General features: G+C 41.1%; 1 protein-coding gene across 19 annotated transcripts in view; it reads right to left on the reverse strand.

The window, feature by feature from the left end:
• Positions 1-20,380, reverse strand: part of PTPRD (protein tyrosine phosphatase receptor type D) — a 3,982,777-nt gene that overhangs the window by 561,469 nt on the left and 3,400,928 nt on the right. For all 19 annotated transcript variants that reach the window (XM_069230134.1, XM_069230131.1, XM_069230149.1 and 16 more), the window contains one exon: positions 3,976-4,143. In XM_069230134.1, the coding sequence (XP_069086235.1) occupies positions 3,976-4,060 (85 nt within the window). In that variant the 5' untranslated portion in view covers positions 4,061-4,143. The remainder of the gene's footprint in view (positions 1-3,975; positions 4,144-20,380) is intronic.

The following is a 20,380-nucleotide window of genomic DNA, read 5'->3' on the forward strand; positions in this document are numbered from 1 at the left end:
GGATAACGGTTGGCTTTTAATCTACTCAATTGGACCTTATTGGTTGCTCAAATGCTATTCTGACATCTTTTTTAAAACACATCTGATTTTTTAACTTACCCCGGAGCAACAACCAAGACACAGATCTTTTTGTCATCTATAAAGAGCCATGTCTTGTCTTCTACCTAAATTATATTGGCAATTATAAATGCACTATAAAGCTTCGGTCAAGTGTTAATCCACATGGGTCACTACTTTTCATGTTTTTACCCACAAGATGGAGTGGATTTGTAAGCTGTCTTGTCACCATCGCTCACTCATTTCTTAACTCATTTTTTTACATAGCCCCAGCAGAAAGCGAGGCTCCCTAATAATGTACACCTGTTCTATAAAAAAAGGGTTCTAAGGTTCTAATGAAGGCCAAGAATTTCACATCAACGTATCTCTCTCTTTCACAAGTCACTCAGTACAAACCACTGTAAAGATTTGGGGCAGATATGGAATAATTGAGACTATGCTCCCATGTTAGATCAGTTATTGTCAGTGTGGCGAATACAAGGAGATATGTGTCATATATTTGATGTGTTAAGGTAATTCACAATAATTCATAGCAAACACTTTATATTGTTTCATTAATTATTAATATTCAAGTTTACTTTCAGCTGGTAGTCACCATAATTAACTTCATACAAGAATGCTCTGTTGTAGCTTTGGTTGTCCTATTGGCATGTCACTTGAGAACATTTAAATATTTAAATCAATGAAAGACTGACATTGCACTCTGCTTCTCTGCTCTATATTTCATTAGGAATAATATGTGTTTCAAGTGCCAAATGTAAGCAGTTTTATCAATTGTATTTTATTTAATTGTTTACTACTTTAGTTCTTGCAAACTCATACATGAAACTGATTAACTACCTCAGAGCACTTGGGAAATGGGGAACAAAAGAGTAATACTCGTGTGCTAAAACAAATGACAACAAAGGTGCGTCATTGCCAATATTGAATTTTACCCTCTGGTAAAAATTCACAATAATGCTGAAGCCTAAATATAAAATCCTATAAAAACTTGGGACCATTAGAAGTCCCTTGGTTGTTGTGATCAGAAAATTGATCATTTGTCATGTCAGATTCCCTGAAAGATCCAAACATTGTACTGCTTTAGTTGTAATTGTTTTTCTTTGGGGATAAGCCTGACAGCATAAATTCAATGCATTGAGTCTGGATCAACATGTTAAAAATGCAGCTGTGTCTGCCTTAAGTGCAAACATATCCATATTTTTTGAATTCACAATTGCCTCTCAGAACATCAAGAATAACATTATCAAACTTGCAACTACAAAAATCTGCAGATGCAAAAGGCACTGCGCATCCTAATAGGTTTAGCAATTCATTTGTAAAAATAAGATGCCAAGTAAAGAACAAACTATAACATTTTAGTACTGTGCATGCCACAAGTGCAGGCCCTAGGCACTTCCCCGGCCAAATTACACAGATGACAAGCCAGAAGACAAGAATAAATTAACCCTTCAATCTCCAAGCTGGAGGTCAAAGCAAAACGTCCAGCACTCAAAATTGTTCTTAATTCATAATCAAAGTTATATAAATATATGGGGTTGATCTACACAGTTTCTTGTGCACCGTGGTTAAGCTTGGCCGCAAGGAAAAGTAAGCTGTGCTTGTAAACGCTATATACTAATTCCCACAATCAAGATTTGACGAATTGTGTATATGAACACGGCCCTTATGATTATGGAAAGTTCACCGAACATTTGGCAGATATTCCACGGCCGTCGGCCACATTTAGACAAGGGGAGAATAATTTCAGAGTGGGTCAGTCTGCAGAAGTATCTGGAGAAAATAGAATCTACTAACTGTGTGGATATTAATATACGATTTACAAGTAGTTTCATACCCTGACAATGTAAACAAATGATGTGTAGTTCTGTGAAATTCGTGACTTTCCCGGTCCCGAAAGGTAAAACAGCAACACCTAATATAACAAAGGGTTTTTTTCCTCAGGAAAATACATTTTTTGAAGGAAAAATATTAGTCATGACTTTGCAAAATGGGAAAAATCTCCAAGTTAAAAAATGAAGCATTCATGGAAACCTACGTTTGCTGTAGAGTTTGAGGATTTGACTAGGCTTTTTCTGCTAAACCCAAAAAACTCAGAAATAGAATCCATATGAAGATGTAAATGTATAGGTTGGTATGTCTTTTGCTTTCAGCTCTTAGTAAATCATGATAGTAAAAAAAGTATATATATAAAAGTACAAATCAACCTGTTCCTTTACTGTTGGCCAATAGTCAATGCCAAAGATAAAACAGCATATATATTGTTTAACCCTGGAGTTTTTTTCTGTGATGAAATCCTTTTCCTTATAGCTCACTAAAGTAGACAACAGGGGACAAACAATGAAATGGAATGGATTTCATGCCAAGGCCTAATCTTTCTCTGCGTCTGCATTAAAATCTGGAGCTCCACTCTCCTCCTCATCCGATAAGTAACTATCCCCTTCTTTCAGCCTTAAACATACAATATAAAATATATTTCACAAAGGAGGGGATTCTACTCTTCTACAAGTTAATTTACACTGTAACAATAAATGTTACATTTGGCAGAGAGTCACATAATTATTTTGTATAACAATCCAACTTGAGCCATATCTACAAGTTAACCATTTTTTCTACTATACTAAAATACTTCTATTACTGACTTAGCTTAGCACCAACACTAATATCTCCTGAAGAATGCACTCTGCTTGCTCTGTAGTTTCATGTCTTGTGATAATGGATTCATTCACTTTGTCCACAGTAAGTCATATTTTACATGCATTGTTTGAGTTTCCTTGAATGAAGAAAATAACACTCATTGAACTTTGATCAGAAAATAATTTATATACATTACTGGTTGCTACATCATTTGTTACCATGGGCCTGCTTCACAAAGGTAAGCTTACAGTTTTGTGTAAATGTATGATTGTTTGCTATTCTCAAAGGTATTTACATACAAAGATAGCACAGTTTTATAATTTTACACGTGGGCACTCAGCAGTCATGACGATACTACTAGGAAAATAACTTTGTGAATAGCAAACAATAGTAAGCGTACACAAAAGTGTAAATTTATCTTTGTGAATCAGGGCCCATGTGTTTAATTTCTACTGCTTTGTTGTTTGCACGCCCTGTGTTTCTGTTTTGCATACACTGTCTCTTGTATAATGTGATATGCTCTCATAGCTATGTGAAACACCAAGGCACCCCATGGTTCTGGTATGAGCCATATAAAACAGATAATAAATTTAATTTTGGCTAGATTTTCCGCAACAAGCCTTCTTCCTTATATGACTATCTTATGAAACCACAGAGTCAGCTGGGAGAAGACACATAACAAACCTAATGATTTACTAACTTCTTATTCAAAATATATCTGATATTTCAATTAATTGCAAGGATAATTGGCCATCACTCTGTTGCATCGCATTGGAAGAGTCCATGCTCTGCGCGGGGTAGCCCGGCCTGTGGAGAAGGCCTCACACATGCAGGCCTGCCACATCGCTGTCAGTTCTGCATGAGTTGCCTGAGCGCAACACTCCACGACAGCTGTCGGAAATAATACATAAGAGCAGCTGCTGTGACAGCTACAAAAGGCCATGAATCTTAATTGGGCTCAACATGATACTGTTTATTCTGCTAAACTTAAAAAAGAAAAAATTGAAGCGCCAAAGAAGCTTTTAATGGCCCGTAATGGTTGGAGGAGTACAAGGCTCCCCTTTTTTTGACAAATTTCACTTGGGGCGCACCACCAAGTGAGGAAGAGTATGGGCAGTTAGAAGAATGGAAAAGCAGAGTATGTGACATCGTAGAAGTGCCCTCTGGTAATGTGGATAACAATCACATTTCTCAAAATGGGGCATATTATGAGTCACTTTCAGCTGCATCACTCACATAGGAAAGCTGCATAAGGGAATAAAACGACGTGGCGGGACTTACTCTCGGCATCCGCGTACAGCAGGCAGCACAGGAGAACCACCACGGGCCTGGCTATGTGCATCATCCGACAGCTTGGCACCTGCATGCTTTGGCAGCCTCGGGCTCACAGGCTCAGAAGCCACAGCGAGTCTGTCCGGTCTGAAATGTCAGATGCAGTACCTTCAAAGCCTGTCAGGAGAGAACAGAAAAGAAATCACATGGTTATGCCTCCTCGTGGCTGTGCTGTGTAGAGAATCTGGAAGCAGATAGCAGAGACAGATTGAACGACAACACCCTTCCACCCTCCCACCCTAAATGGCAAAGCTTGCTACAATGTAGGTAAATGCTTCATTGCCCCACATAGGAGTAGATTGAGCTTTATAAATGCTGCAATATGATGCGCGGTGCTAGAACGAATTGCAATATGTCCTCCGTAACGTCCTGTTATTGCAGGGTGACCATCACCGTTTCAAAGGCATAGTTAGGATAGCTCTAATTTGGTTGGCAATGTAAAATCCTTACATTTATTAACCACATCCTAAAACTGGAGGACTATTTCTAGTTCTCAAATTAAAATTAGTAAAGTGCTGAATGTACCAGAAAATGTCTGTTGTCGTTAAATTTATGTGTTGATTTATTTTAATGATTTGTTGAGTGCTGAGTTATGAGGGGAGCTACTTGATAGCAGAATGCACTACAGGACTGTGCAGTTATGCACTTCAGAGCACAGTTCGGCGATTGAGTAATGTGCAACATTTATACCTAAAATTCACACATGTGAAAAAACACTGTTTGAGGCAGCATTAACTGTTGGTTTATGTCAGTGAAGGCAGTGATGCTTGCATCACATAACTATCCAATGTATCTCAACCTGCTGTCCACTAAACTAAGGAAGATAAAAGTTGACATTATTCTTCTCTAAAAGATCTGGGCCCGGATTTATCATAGGAATGTGTTGCCCTTGAGTCACATAAGGCGACACAAGGGCAACACAAGCCTTAAGTCATACTTACCAAGCCACGTAAGGTCATCTTGCGTAGCCCTGCGTTGCTTGGTAACTTGGAGTACTGAAAGGCAGTGCAAGTCACTGCCTTGTGTTACTCTGTGCCGGAGAAGTGTTACATGAGTGTAAAGCGGGTGTACCCTTGCATACACCCATGGATTTTGGCGCATTCCCAGATTTACCAAGACAGGTAAACCTGTGAATGCATCAAATTGTTACACCTTTCAGACAGAAGTGCAACAAGTAGAAATATCTTTATTTCTCGTGTTTTTTTCCTGTTCCTAAGTATGCTTTATTCTGCAGCATACTATGAAAGAGGAAAATGCCTTTTAAGATTGTTTTTGTGCAGGAAAGTGTCGCTTCCTGCAAAAATAAATCCTGCCTGCCACTTAGGCACCCTTTCACCATGACGCAAGAGCGCCTCCATTGGTGCTAGCCTGCACTGAGTGCAAAAGTGCCAAGAGCGAGCAGGAGTGTGCCAAACCTTGACAGATATGGTGCAATGCTGCCCTCTCCATTTGACGCAGAGCAGCGCAGAAAGTGGTCTCGCTGCATTGCGCTGCACCAAATTTTGATCAATCTGAATCCTGGCCTCTCTTGCATACTTAAAACAATTTTAATTCAGCTAGCATTTTTCTAGCAAGAAAACATTTTTATTACAACAAATGTAACGTGTAGCCTGGGGAAACAAGAGCATCATGGTATGTTTCTCGGCACGCCCTCACACTGGACGAAGGCACGTCCTGCATCCTGCACCGCGATCGGGATGGATCGGCACTGTCCAGCACATGTTTAATTGATGAAGTTTCATGTTTATGGGTCGTCGGCTTCCATTATGCGCTTGAATTCTTTCAGCAGTGCAAAAAGGCAGAGTGGTAAACACAGAATGATTGATCGACTGAACAAAACTGACACTCTACACATTTATAATTACAGTCGAGAGAGAGGTTACCGCGAGGAGCTATCTTTAGAAAAACAGCGCCATGTTATCTGGTGGAAAAGCCGACTCCCACCTGCGTCTTTGTCAACATTTACAGAATGAAGAAGCGGCTCTGAGGACGTGAATGCTAATTCTGACAACCGATGGAGTCTATCGTCTTGTACACAAAGCAGGGGAAGGCTTCTATTGTCGAAAAAAGCTTCCAAGGAACACGGACTTCGAAATCCGATTATCGACTGACTGTAAGAGCTGACAAATTAAACTCATTTTCCAAAGCTGTTACATCAAATTGAGAAAGTGGCTTCCCGTGCCCCTCTGTGTTTTCCTGTTGGAAGCGGTGCTGAATTTGAGCCAGTGGTTGCAAGAACTTTTTCATCAACAGACTTTGATCCAGAGCAAGAGAGACGAAAACACAGAATGGGGAAAGACGGAGGAAGAGAAAGATGGAAAACAGTTACGAAGGGAGAACGGAGATATGTAAAAGAACCTGCAGGAGTGAGCGAAAGAGGCAGGGAGTGTCTGGTGGTTGATTAAAGAGGAAGGGGGAATCAAGAACTTGCCACATTGGAATTCAACAGGCCAACTTCAGTAGCTCCAGCTGCTGGCTTCATAACAAAATATTAGGCTTTGGCAACTATTTGTTTTCAAATTAAGCACCTAGTGGGAGTGCGGGCACTAAAGTGGATATTTGCAAGAGACATGCGCAGCCAGAGCGTCACTTTTTTTTACGATCCAGCAGCACAAGCCTCTCTCCAAATCTATGAGGCCAAGCGTGGTTTTTCACGGCCTCAGAGATATAGAGTAAGGCAAAGCAGCGCAAGCTGCTGCTTTGCATTACTCCGCGTCATGGAGGCGCTTCATGTGTGTTGCGGTGGGCTTCCCCACACAATACCCATGGATTTTGACGCTGCCCCAAATTTACTTAATCACAGAAACCTGGGGCAGTGCCAAAACCTTACGCCTCCCCAGATCAGGCGTAACAAAGAGAAATATTTTCATTTCTCCTTGTTTTCTCTTTCCATGTGTGCTGCATTGCACCATGGTGCAAGGGCCCCTGGATTGGCTCTGAGCAGCCAATTGTACATCAGCATAGGAAGAAAGGACAGAAATGCCCCGTATTTCATAAATATGGTGCATTCCTGCCCTTTCCCATTGGCATAGGGCAGTGCAGCCAGAAGGCTTGTGGTGCTGCCCTACTCTAATTCCCCATAAGTATGCCCCTAACTCTACCCTTTCTGCGCTGCCAGCTATTCAAAAAAGAGGGTAAAATGGAGGTTAATGGGGAATCTTCTCCCCCCCTTCTACTTCTTCTTCCTGGTCCAGAACACCCCAGGAAGGAGGGAAAAGGCAGGGGATACTAGCAAACCACCACCCCGGTTCCATAAAGGTAGTGTAGACCTGCAGCAGACAGCTAATTTCTCTCCATGCGTGGAGTCAGCCCTGACTCAGACACTGTCATCTTTGCCTCTGCTCTCATCTCTCTTTTACAAAGAGGAAAGCATAGCCCTTAAAGAGAACAGAGGGAATGCATGAGAGAGGTCTGTGATGGCATTAGGATATCACTTAAGTTTATAATAATGTTAAATGGGTGAAATGCTTGTTGAAGAAAGTAGGGCAGGGATACAGGACACAGGAGCCCTTATTACATAAAGTGCCCTGAGAACACAGTGAAATATAATACTGCTAAAATTATTGCCACGTATATTTATATTTCTGTCTCTTAACTTGATACACACTCATAGATAGCTCTCAGTGAAAGATTTCAAGTAATTAGTTCTACCACTTTGTCATACTGGTGGGTCATTTTGCACCCATTTGGAAACCACATTTCTAAATAGCAGATGTACCTATATTTTTAAATAGGTGGCACAAATCAAACCTCTCTTCAGTAGTCAAAGTAAGCCTTGGATGACCCAGCACAATGTCAAGATCTGAAAAGAGTCCTACTTATCCATACCCCACCGTGTGCCATGACAACACTGGTGCTGAGGAGATATGTGGAAATTCGGTTCAGTTTAAAATAAAATAAACTATACTTAACTCCACATACATACCAGTGCATCATCATCACTAAATGTTCATGAGCTACATCCCTAATTCCTTTTGACAATACCACCGCTTTGAACTGCCCATAAGCAAAATATGTGTATATATTCAATATAATGAAGTAGTTGATAGTCTACCTTTACTACAGATGGTTTAACTAGTGTCATAAAATTCTCTGTTTAATTCTGCCTTGTGGTAAGTAAAAAGTTCTGGATTGATACAAATATTTACAAAACTAAACAATAGACTTGAAATTCCACTAGATATATCCAAAAGATTTCAATACTGAAAAAAATGACCAAGCCACCTTGGTCTAGTCCCATGCCATTTTTGGCTTTCAAGGTCATAAATTTATTCCAGGAAACCCTGGAAAGTCATATGAAGGCATACTATTTTATTATGTTACAGGTTCGTACAGGCCTTCCTCTTGTCCCACCAGTCATGACAGAACTTTGTCATAGTTTTAAGCTAAATATTCTTAAGCTTTAATCGACTTACCACATTTAGTCAAAAATGCCTGACTTTCTGGAAGAAGAAAATCTGATTCATTGAAAACGTAAGTGCATTGCTACGGAATAAATGGATCCAAATTCGGCACATTATGAATATTTACAATCAGGATTATCCCAACCATGTTTTAAAAATAGGAGTTTCAAAAACATCAACGTTTGACTAAGGGCCCCCATGTTAATGAGCATATGAATTGATGGTTTTAGCCATTTGAAGAAATCTGGAGGAAGGTTTAGTGGTATGGATTGACAAAGATACAGAAACATTGGAGGAATAATTGCAAATTCCCAAATTATTGTCAGTTTGAATTAAAAAATTCATCAACAATTAGACAATGTAAAATATATTACATCAAATACAATTCAGTTATTTAAAAAATGTGTGGCAAATAAATTCATCAACACGTGACGTCAAATAAAAACAGTGACAGTAAAATATTCACAGCATTCGAGGCAACAGTGGCCTTCTAGAAGCGACTATAAGTCCTATCCATCAGACAATTATGATGAAAGAAAAAGTCGCTTTACTATTACGAAAGCTCGAGCTAAGTGGGCCAATGATGTTCTGGTGCATCAACCACGCAGACATAATGAACTTCACCACTGCAACCACCACAGTCACCTTTTTGTCGCTTTTGCATATTTTCAATGAATTTATGTGACAGAACAGTCCCAAAACCTGACACATTGGTACAATCCACTTAAATCTCGATCTGGAATATGCCCTGCAGAAAAATAAAACATGCTCCTTCGATTCATCTGTAAAACAGCAAACAGGATAGAGCTTCGACTTGTCAATCATTAAGGACCAAGAAGATGTATAAGTAGCCAATTGAAGAACACCTAAAAGGAACTGCAGGAAGAGAGAGTGTGCCCAAGTTGGGTTGATGAAATCCAGGGCATGCACTAGTCTAAATACATTTTTGTCCAAAAAAAGGCTTTGGTTCTACTGCCTGTAGAGTCAGAGGACTCACTGGGACAGATTTAAGAAAAGTGGCGCTGAACGCACTGCAGTGCCACTTTTCTTGCACCCCTTAGCAGCCCACTACCGCCAGCATGTGTGCGCCATACTTAAAATGCAGCGCGCCATGGCACAAGGTCGAGGGCAATAGCCTCAACACTTTTGATGGTATTGATGTACTGTTCAGAATTAGCGCTACAATATTGGTGCTAACCCTGAACAGTACAATGGGGTGCCCCATTTTAGATTTCCTTGCACCATTTTTTCAGCCCCCCTAATGAGAGGACGCCCCCCTTACATACACTATGCCTGGTGCAGGCATAATGTGGCACAAGGGGTTACAAAGTGGTGCAATGCATGCATTTGTAAATCTTGTGCTGCAGTTTTGGCTTTGTTGGGCCATATTAGCATTAAAAAAATTACGTTTATGTGGCACAAGAAGGTGCTAGGCCCTCTTAAATCTGGTCCACTATGTGCAATATAGCTTGCCCAATACACACGCTTAACAAAGCCTTTAACAGTATTGTTGATGGCTGAGGGAGCACTCCAGAGACATCCCAGCCCCACGATATTAAAGGTCTGTTTGACATGCACCAACCAGAGAATTTTATCTGAATCATTTAGTGCTATAATCTCACTTAGGGATTCTCTGTACAGCTTTAAAGGCTCTGTGAACCAAAGCCAAAGCTAATACAAGAAAGGTAACAATCTTGCCTCTTCTGTGATAGGTTTAATGGTGAAGTACCGTCTGAATGGAAGGAGTGGAGTCCAGAGCCCCAGGCTGGCAAACAGCCTTTATAAATGATTTGCACCCACACCAAGAGGTGAGCAGTTGCAGTGGTCCCACATCTTGGTGCGCTACAAGGCGGCACTATTTACTTAGGCGTTACAGATTTGTATTACAGAGGAAGTAGGATGAGATGTAGGTCATTGAGCAAACCTCACAAAAGCAAATGTTCTATGGTTGATTAATGAGTGGTTCTTTTAAATTTGGGGAACCCAGGGCTTGTTGTTCAACAGTCTAATCCCCAGGTAATCAAATTCCGTTACTCTCTCAAGTGAAGTGCCACCTAATTTAATTGCACAGCCCAATCTCTTCTTTTTGGAATAGACCATATATTTGGATTTTAAAGCGTTTAACTCTAGTCCAGAGGTACCACAAAAAAAGCAGGAACCAATCCATGAGCATCTGAAGACCAATATGTGTTTTGGAGAGCAGCAAGGTATTATCTGCAAAAAGCAAGGCTGGCACCTTGTTGTTTGCAAATTATCGTGAATCGTTTACACAATTTAGCAGATAATCTAGGAATTTGTTTATATTCAAGAGAAAAAGAGTGGGAGCCAGAACACAACATTTTTCGAACTCCTTTGGTTACATCTGTCTTGTCTGTCAGTTTACCATTTGGCCCCCAGTGGATTCCAACCTAAGCATAAGTGGCATAGTTATATTCAGCAGGTTGCGATTGAGGTTCACATCAACTAAAACCTCCTGCAGTTTTGCCCTTGGGACCTGGTAGAATGCCTCTTGTAAATCAATAAAGGCAACAAAGAATGCACCAACTCCAGCATTCACAATCTTTCATCTGGTCGCAATGAGTCCAGAGGCCTGTTTGTGACCAAAATCCTGCTTGGAGAGGAGAAATAACATTGTTGTCCTCTATCCAAGATGTAAGTTGCCCCAGGACCTGTAGACTTTCCCTGCTTTTGGGGGCCAACTGCAGCTGACGTTTCCTGAAGGGAAAAGCTAACTGGCAGGCTCAGCGTGGCGAACTACTATGTACCCATCAGGATTGGGAGACCAACTTTTGGGCATCTAGACAGAAATACAGTAAAGCAAGGTAAAGTCTTGTTCCCATTCCCTGGTTGAGGATGACTTAGGTTGTTTAACCTTATCTTAGGCTCTTTGAATCACTATCTGCCAGAATGTCTTTGAGAATGTTTTGGGTGGGGTCTCTAAAATATCCTAAATTCACATTTTGATGTTCTCTCTATAAGCTGTTCTAGAATTCCTAATGGTAGCCCTATTGCCTAGCTTTAGGGTAGCCATTAAATTGCTTCCTGCCTCCCTACAGATGGGAGAAACCATTCCTGGGATTTTGGGTTTTTGACAGCCAGTTTAAAGCTGTCCCTAAAATTGTCTTCGAGATTCAGAACTAAGAGGTTATGGGTCAGTTGTACATAACTATTTTTCAAGTCGCAAACGGTTTCACAGAATCAGGCTGCTTGCAACAAGAAAATAGGATTTTGGCATGTTTTGCAATTTGGTAGTCTATTTACAAAATAGGTTTCCAAATCGCTATTTGGAGGGGCCGTGCCAGGGGCGACCCTTCCAAATAGCGAGTCGTAGTGGTAAATACGATTGTTTTGCGACTGTGAACGCGACCACAAAGCAATTGCAGTTACCATCAACTTCAAGTTGGTAGTAACCCAGTCACAAACAGAAATAGGTCCCCAAGGGACCCCTCCCCCTTTTTGAATGGAAGCACCAACATTTTTTCAGAGCCGGCAGTGGTCCCACGGACCACTGCCCACTCTGAAAAAGTAAAAAGTAAACTTTTCATTTTTTTGTTTGTAATGCATCCCGTTTTTCTCTAAGGAAAACTAGCTTTATTTAAAAAGCAGTCGCAGACATGGTGGTCTGCTGTCCCCAACAAGCCACTATCCCTGTGAGTGAGGACGTCGCACATTAGTACATTTCATTTTGCAAGTTTTTAATTGCGAGTCACAAAACATTACAATAAGAGACTTGCAAAATGAAGAGATTGTACATCTGGCCCTATGTTCCTTGAGGATGAAATCTTTACAATCCCAATAATCATGCATCTTGTCCATATGGATGGGCAAATTATCATAGATGCTAGAAATCATGTCTTCAGAGGAGCAAAGTGTGTTCCATTTGACATTCTTGCGATTATTGGCCAAAGGATTACCACTGGGAGTTAGAGCCTCCAATTTTGCGTTGGACGTGAGGTTGCATACTGTTAAGATCAGGGGTCTGAGTTCACTCTCAGATTTATGGCTGATTAACATGTCCACCAGGCCTACGAGAATATAGTCTTTGGACCTGGTGTAATTATATCTGTGAAATGTTGGGACAGGGTTTAAATCATAAATAGAGTGGCCATTGCAAGCACATTAATTAATGAGTGAGGGAAAAGTCTAACATCTGCAGGGCGGCCATGGTCAGGTAATTCCTAGGGGGAGATATTAGCTCTGGAACGAGGCAGAAGAACCATCTCTCTCTACTGAAGAAAAGGAAACTGTTCCTCCCAAAAAGCAATGTGGAACTGCTGTTCAAACCTTTTTACTCTTGAATCTGGATGGTGGCAATGACCTGCTTCATTAGTTCACAGGCTCTATACTGGTCATTCTTCAGGGCATCTTACACGCCGAAGCAAGGCTCATCCAGGGCCTGAAGATAAAAGGCCACATCACACCCATAAGAATGGAAATTCACTGGCTCCCCTTGCTGGCACATACACTCTTTAAAACTAGCTGTATATTTGACAAAGTCATCATATCCAGCAGCCCTACATATTTGGCTGTACAGTGCTTTTCTACCTTTTGGATAGGTCTACAGTACACAAATGCCACATTCGTAAAACCATACACTGCCCATCACATTCATAATAATGGAACTTCACTGGCTCCCCTTGCTGGCCCCCACAATCTTTAAAGACAGCTACATATTTCACAAAATCATTATAATAAGCAACCCTGCCGTGGCTAGATCAATGTACAAGCTGCCGATATTCTTTTCAATCAAAGGTGCCTTGGCCTCCTTGCACTTGTTACTGGTGGAGGAAAGCATAGAAATCAAGATACTTTGCATAACCCACAAGGCAATTAATCACAGGGATCTTAACATGATCAAGGCACTTCTTGCTTCTTACACCCCCAATAGGATGCCTAAGCCTTCTAATATTGGTCTTCTGAAGGCCCCTCACATTCAAAAGTCCAGATTGGGAGGAAGGTCCGTCTCTTCTATATATCCCCCAAATTGTGGAATTCAATGCCTGTTGATTTGAGAACAGAGCCCAATGAACTTGAATTTAGGGAGCTTTTTAAAAATCAGGTTTACGCTAACTAATTTTTATACAAACTGATAAAACAATGCCTACTCTCACAGCACTGGGAAACGTTAGGGTAACTATGAGCTAGATAAGATGAGATTAAATATTTGGTTGTGAAGCTCACTATGTCCAGTGGCTCTTGATACACCACAAACCAGGACATCAGATTAGGGACAAAAAGGTGCACATTTATTTTTTTGAGCAACATCACTGTATCTATCAAGATCACTTTAACCCTTCTCAATATTAGAAAACAGCTGCAGACTCTATCTTTGCCTTTGACATTATACAGTGCTTTACTACCTTTTGGCTAGGTTGGGCTTAAGCAAACGCTACAATCATACAATCATACACTGCCGAAAGGAACTGAATAGAGGTCTGGATGCACTGAGAGTGTCAATTAGCCAACTCAACCCATCCAACTACATAAGAAAATGTTGTGCTATTGTCAGGCAGTGCCTCCACATATAAATTCAACAGAGGAAGGGATTTGCATTGAAATTTTAGTGAATCAGTGCAACAGAGTTACGGTTCAGGCAGTCTGCGGCTTTTTCTGCCCACTGTCATCTTCCCATAACATCATATCCCTTTTAAGTGTGGATTTATTCCCTGCGTCCATTTACAATTTAGCCCTCGTGGGGCAAGACAAAATTACAAGTGTTGCCTTCATTATTAGCACAAACAACTTGTATCTAATGGCAATGCCATCTAAATATCATGCTTCGTATAATTCCACTAGAGAGCTTGGTTCAGGTTTGTAGGCAATGCACTCAATTTGGAAACATGTTTCAGTGCTGAGAAACTACATGCTAAAAACTGCTATTACCAGTTCACTGCTTTACAATCTTTGCTGCTTTATTTAGACCATCATCTCCTACAATCCACATGAACAAAATCAACAGGAATGCCACAGGCAAGTGCTGAAGGCACCACCTCTTCCTAGCCCTGGTTCCCTCACCTCACACCCATCTTTGTGCCAGCTTTCCGAGGACAGCAACGTCCATGAGACATCAGTCTTGTCTGAGCCAGTTTGTGTCTGTGCAAAAATATGCGAGCCAACTGCTGCGTTATGACTCCACTGAGGCCTTCAGAACTGGCGATCCATAATGCGCATGCACAGCGGGAAAAATGTGTGTTGTCCTTTTTATTCCACCTAGACACAAGTGTGACATGGTGGTGGGTACTGTTTTTAACACAAACCATCATTGACTTGTCAACTTCACGGAGGTGAGAGAATTTCAGGCTGGCAAGTTGCGAACAATGTCAACATTTTTGTGTGAAACAAGGCAGTGTATAAAATAGTGGAAAACAAATGTTCTACGTGATTACTACACCCGGGCCCTCTGCCATCCACTATTGAACAGGGCATATGTAGAATGACAGAATGTCAATCAATTCAACCGATGCTTGTATTATATGCATATATTGTTATTTATATAGTGCAGACCGCGCTGTGAAGCAATGGAGCGTTGTATGTTATGCGAGGGGTCGGGAGAACCTATGCATTAAGTGGGGATTCTACAAATACATTTTCTACACATCTTTAAGTACAGGGAGATTAAGTGATTGGCCCAGAATGACACAATGTTGAGTTTAAGACAGAGGCAGGGATTCAAACCTGGGTCCCCATGTTCCAAAGGCACAGGCTCGACCTTCTAGGCTATATTTCAATCCCAAATCGATTACAATCATTAAACATAAGGATTCAGATTATCCCTTCATAATGGTCTAGCTGTGTGTCATGATGGGCTGGTGCAAATACTTCTTTGTCCCTATTGATAAGTGACACCGTGAAACGCCTCCCAACTTTAAATGGGGGCACTCTGTGCATTGGCAGCATTTTTTATTTTTGTGTTGTTGTTTTGGAGACATGCTAAGAGCCACAGGTATGCCTAGAAGTGGGACCTGTACTTACTATGCCATAAAAGTCAAGCTACAACTCACTGATGAAGCCTGGCCCTGTAATGCCCTGTAATGCTGTTGGTTCTGTTCAGTAAGGACGCAGCATGGCAGCTCAAGCTGGATTGTTCCTATTGGAGCAGGACCAAAACTGATCTGCACAAGATTATCCTCTGCCTGCAGTAGCATAGTGAGCAAAAAACAATGAACTGGAATGCAACCCAGAGAAATTACCAATACAAGCATTTTATCCACCGCATCATTGGTTTAGTCAGTGTATTAGCAATACAGCATCCATGCATGGTGGCCTCCCAGAGAACTCCAACGACCATATGTTGTTATTTAGTTGTAATATTTTAAGGTAGCAACATGTAATTACATATAGGCAGATTTTGTTAGATTAGAGGTTATGACATATTTAAATATAAGTGGTATGTTCCCCCCTCACCTTCCCTTTAGAATGGAATGTTCTGACTGTTAGGTAGAGGAGTTCACAATAGAATGTTGGTAGACAGAGCTGAGAGAAGAGGAGATGTGAAGAGCTGATGAGGAGAAGTGGAGATGAAAATAAAGCGTGATTCTAAAGAACCATTGATCTCTTTTCATTTAACACCATATATCATAGAACTGGCCTCGATGTTGAGCCTCAGTGTGACATCATTCACAATATGCGCTATTTATATGATGTCACACCACATTCATGGTAGGAGTTTGTGGGAATATAAATGTTCACAAGAAAAACCCTTCCTCAGTTTACACAAGCATACACTAATAACACAGTGAAAAAGTTCACACCGCTTCACAGACTAGCAGTCAAGTTGCTGTGTGATTAGTACTGGATTGTCATTCTCTTTACACGTTGCAACGTGCACACAGTAGGAGTTTTAGGTTAAGTTTAAAAATATTCTTGTGGAGGTTCACACTTGCAGGAGAAAATGTTTACTTTCCTTTCTCCTAGGTCAGATACACAGAAAAGCACCACATGGAATTCCGAGAACAGTAGGGAAAAAAAAGAAACTACATTTAATTGAAAAGAGTGGACGGTGTAAAAAGAAGTCCACGGGCAGTAATACGTTACTTTGCAATAATAAATCCATCCTCCCAACCTTGGGGCAGACATTCAGACACGTTACTTTATATGAAATTATCTTCATCACACTAACCCTGGGTTGCTGCCACTGGCTTTTGCAATACTGAAAATAATACAAAATCAATAGCATCCTAGCATGTGTGCATGCACATGGAACAAAAAACAGCAATAAAGGACATAGATGGGCATAATGCAAAAACCATATTGCTTTTCAGTATATATAGGTCGGTGGGTTAAAGCATCTACTGCAGAAATATATGTACAGCCCACAGGTTAGCAGGTTTGATTCCAGGCAATGCTGATTCTCCATTTAATCTTTTTGAGGTCGATAAATAGGTAAAATCCGGTAAAAAATTGCTAGTTTTCAAGGATATAAACTCATGAGGCTGTAGCAGAAAGTGGCACATATAGTCGCGGCCCACCAGGGTTACAGAGGGCAGGGCGGTGCGCAGGGTGATGAAGGAACTTTAATAAACTTTTTTTTTAAATAATAAACTCACCCCTGCTCCGCCGCGCCTCCGGCATGCACAGGCTCCCAGCCTGCCCTGCGACCAATCCTGACACTGCTCAAAGCAGCGTCAGGAGTGGCTGGGAGCCTGTGTCTGCTGGGGAGAGCACACTGCGCATGTGTGTTTGTCTGGCCCGCTACCGCCGGCCGGCCAAACATACATGAGCACCAAGGGGAGTGCACAGTACACTCCCCTCACTGCTCGCCACACTGGTTTGCAGCTCCTGCTGCTGGCGGTGGGGGGGGGGGCAACGCTCCTCCGCCATAGCAGAGGAGGAGCCACTGGGCACATTACGTTTCTCGTATTAAAATAGCATCCAGTAGGCGCGGAATAAAAAAATATATCAGAGCAAATACGAATCATTGCTACATTATTCTATTTTTCAAGTCTCAAACTTGAAGTACATATGCCATGACATGGCACTCTATCACCCGCAGTGCCTCAAACGTGCCCTTATTTCAGTGAATTTCCTGAAATAAAGCAGTATTATGGCATAAAAGAATACAGTGTTTTAGTGACAGCAACTGTCAAAAAAATAGCTTACTCTCCCACCTGCGCATCTACATATTTTTTCACCAGTGAAGAAAAAAAGGAAAGGAATAAGGCAGGCAAAAATCCGCCTTACTAGCAGCATATTCCTTAATAATAGATAAACCCATTTTTATCTCCTATCAGTGACTACATGAACTCCAGCAGAGGGGTAACAACCAACAGACGTGCACCAGTAGGGGGGCGCATTTGATTTTACCCCACACAGCAATTTGAAGTTTTTAAATAGACAGCGAACATTCCACCTCATGAGATCTCCGATGGGAAAATTCCTCACCAGAGATACATCCATTACACAGAGCAGCAGCCTGCGGCCATGTGAATTCTCCGGCGGGATAGCTCCTGCCAGCGTTATTAATGCTATGAGGCAGTCTCTGCCTTTGCCTCGGCAACTCCCCTTGGCTCAAAAAGCTGTGAATGGAGGGCTCCTTGGGCAACGCCACGTTTTTATGAATTTCATTGGAAACTGGAACCCCTTGCTTTAATTGCAAAGTGCTTACGTCTCCAGCTAAAATGAACTGGGTGCTCATCAGGAAAAGATTTACGAAGAAAAACATCACTTTTTATGCAAAGTATGCCGTTGTGCGAAAACTTTAGGTGACATACCTTGTTAACCACAAATTGCACCATTTGCATAATTTTGCCTAATTACAGGTATTATTCGTGAAATTAAAAAAATGCATGCAGTTTATAGCTAGTTTAATGGTAGGATGTTAGGTGTTAAACAGCATCGTTTTCTATTGGGTCGTTTTATAGTTTAATGCAGTTGTGTTAACTCCGAGAATGCTCATAATTATGTCACCAAGTTCCGCTTTCTTACATGCTTTGTAGGTTAAGTGCCAGGTGCATGAGACAGAGGACTTGCTTTAGGGTTCGGCGGACAAGTTACTCAGGTTGAGTCATGACGGATATCCCGTCTGCCGTTTTACAATGCATTATATCCATCAGCATTTGTAATAGCCGGACGGGATATACGTCACCCGTCCGCCGAATTCCGAATGAGGCCCAATGCAGTGATTAATTTGTGCTTACTGTTTCCGGTGCTGAGCACCGGCACTTATTTTTGAGGACCGGCGCTTATTCTCCTGCCTCAAGCATTTGTTGAGAGCAAAAGTTCCGTATGGGAAAGACGGAGGAAGAGAAAAACGAAAAAGTGTCACAAAGGGAGATAGTAGAAAGCTGCAAGAGTGAGATGAAGGGTCAGGGAGTGGCTTTATATGGATTAAAGAGGCCGCGTGTTTAAGAGGAGGGCTTTGGGCACCGGCATGTTTATATTTACAAATTAAGCACTGGCCTAATGTACTGATTTACCCATGTTGGGTGATATTGAGAAGGCAGTTACTAACGCTATTCCCTCACTGCTGTGGAGCGTTACAGATTTAATTGCCCTTCACCTCATGGTGTGCCCTTGCCTTCAATAAGACCCATGACAGTTGTGCAGGCAATTAACAGTTGTTAAAGGCCTATGCAGGAAATATTAAGTATTAATACTGCAAATAAAGGAGATTGATGTGTAGTTATATTATAATTGACCTGTAAGGCATTACCATTGGCCACTGGCTAGTGACCGGTCCTAAACTTAGATAATGTTGTGCATTATATTATGTGACAAAATACCAGATGGATGTCTGCCACTCTAATTAAAAAAAACAGGTGGATGTCTGCCGCTCTAATTAAAAATACCAGGTGGATGTCTGCCGCTCTAATTAAGGACAGTGTCACTTGTGAAAACGTTCCCATAACCAGTACTGTCCAGCACTGTCTGTCACTGGTCACAGCCTAAACGCAGAAAGAGGAAAGAATAAACAACAAATGCTGTGTACTGCACCACTTCTTAATGGAGAAGAGGAGAGTTTGAGTCTGATTCAGGAGGCAAACTTACACTTTTGTGTAAGTTTACAATTTTTTGCTGTTCGCAAAACATTTTACGAATAGTATCTTTACAATCGCGGATTCTCTGCAGTTGTGGTAGAGATTCCGCACTTAAAAAGATAGACAGTCATAAAGATAATACTGGTAAAATTGCTTTGTGGATTGTGAAAAAAATGAACTTATTCACAAGCTAGGATATGAACATTATTAGATTGTCAGATAGATTTTCAATAAGTGAGATTTTAGATCCTTCCAAAAGGATATCAGGTTTGGCATGAGTCTGAGTTCTCTCCTTGGCTGCCTGACCCTATGAGAAGCATTTACTCTGTACAAAGTTGTGTCTCCCAATACACAGCTTGTCACATTAAAGGAGGATAGTGGCTTCTGCCCACAGACACCACAGACTAGAATGAATTGCTCACTTACAGTAAGTATTTGATGCAAGCTTAGCATCATATGATATTGGTGCCTCCACACTTCAATGTAGAACTAACAAACAACATCCACCTAACAGGCAGAAATGTCTACTACTCCCAATTACAATTCACAACTTCCCTTTACTAATCCACTTCAATTAATCCGTCCCCTTTAAGACAATACCGTAAATGCTTGAGATCTCAAGAGCACAAAGCTAACACACTTACTACAACTAATTCACAAGGAAAATAAAAAGGACTTTTACTAATCTACTGCCTTTTTACCCCTAACCTTGAGTTCCAGAGTAGCAAGCTACTTACCGCAAAGTGCTTCAACATCTCATCAAGGTAGAAAGCTCTACATAAATGCAATTTACAATTACAATTTACAATTATAAAACATCACTTAGGTTTCTAAAACGTGATATAAGCATTGTCAAAGTAGATAGCTGCATAAATTCCATCTTTCCAGACACTTTTCTTGGTGCAAATTTCATTGGTTTTACCCTGGAGAAATCTGCACAGGGAAATAATGCAGGAGTGCGTTAACAGGCACTGC

Source organism: Pleurodeles waltl, chromosome 1_1 (assembly GCF_031143425.1).
Source record: "Pleurodeles waltl isolate 20211129_DDA chromosome 1_1, aPleWal1.hap1.20221129, whole genome shotgun sequence".
Classification (NCBI taxonomy): domain Eukaryota; kingdom Metazoa; phylum Chordata; class Amphibia; order Caudata; family Salamandridae; genus Pleurodeles; species Pleurodeles waltl.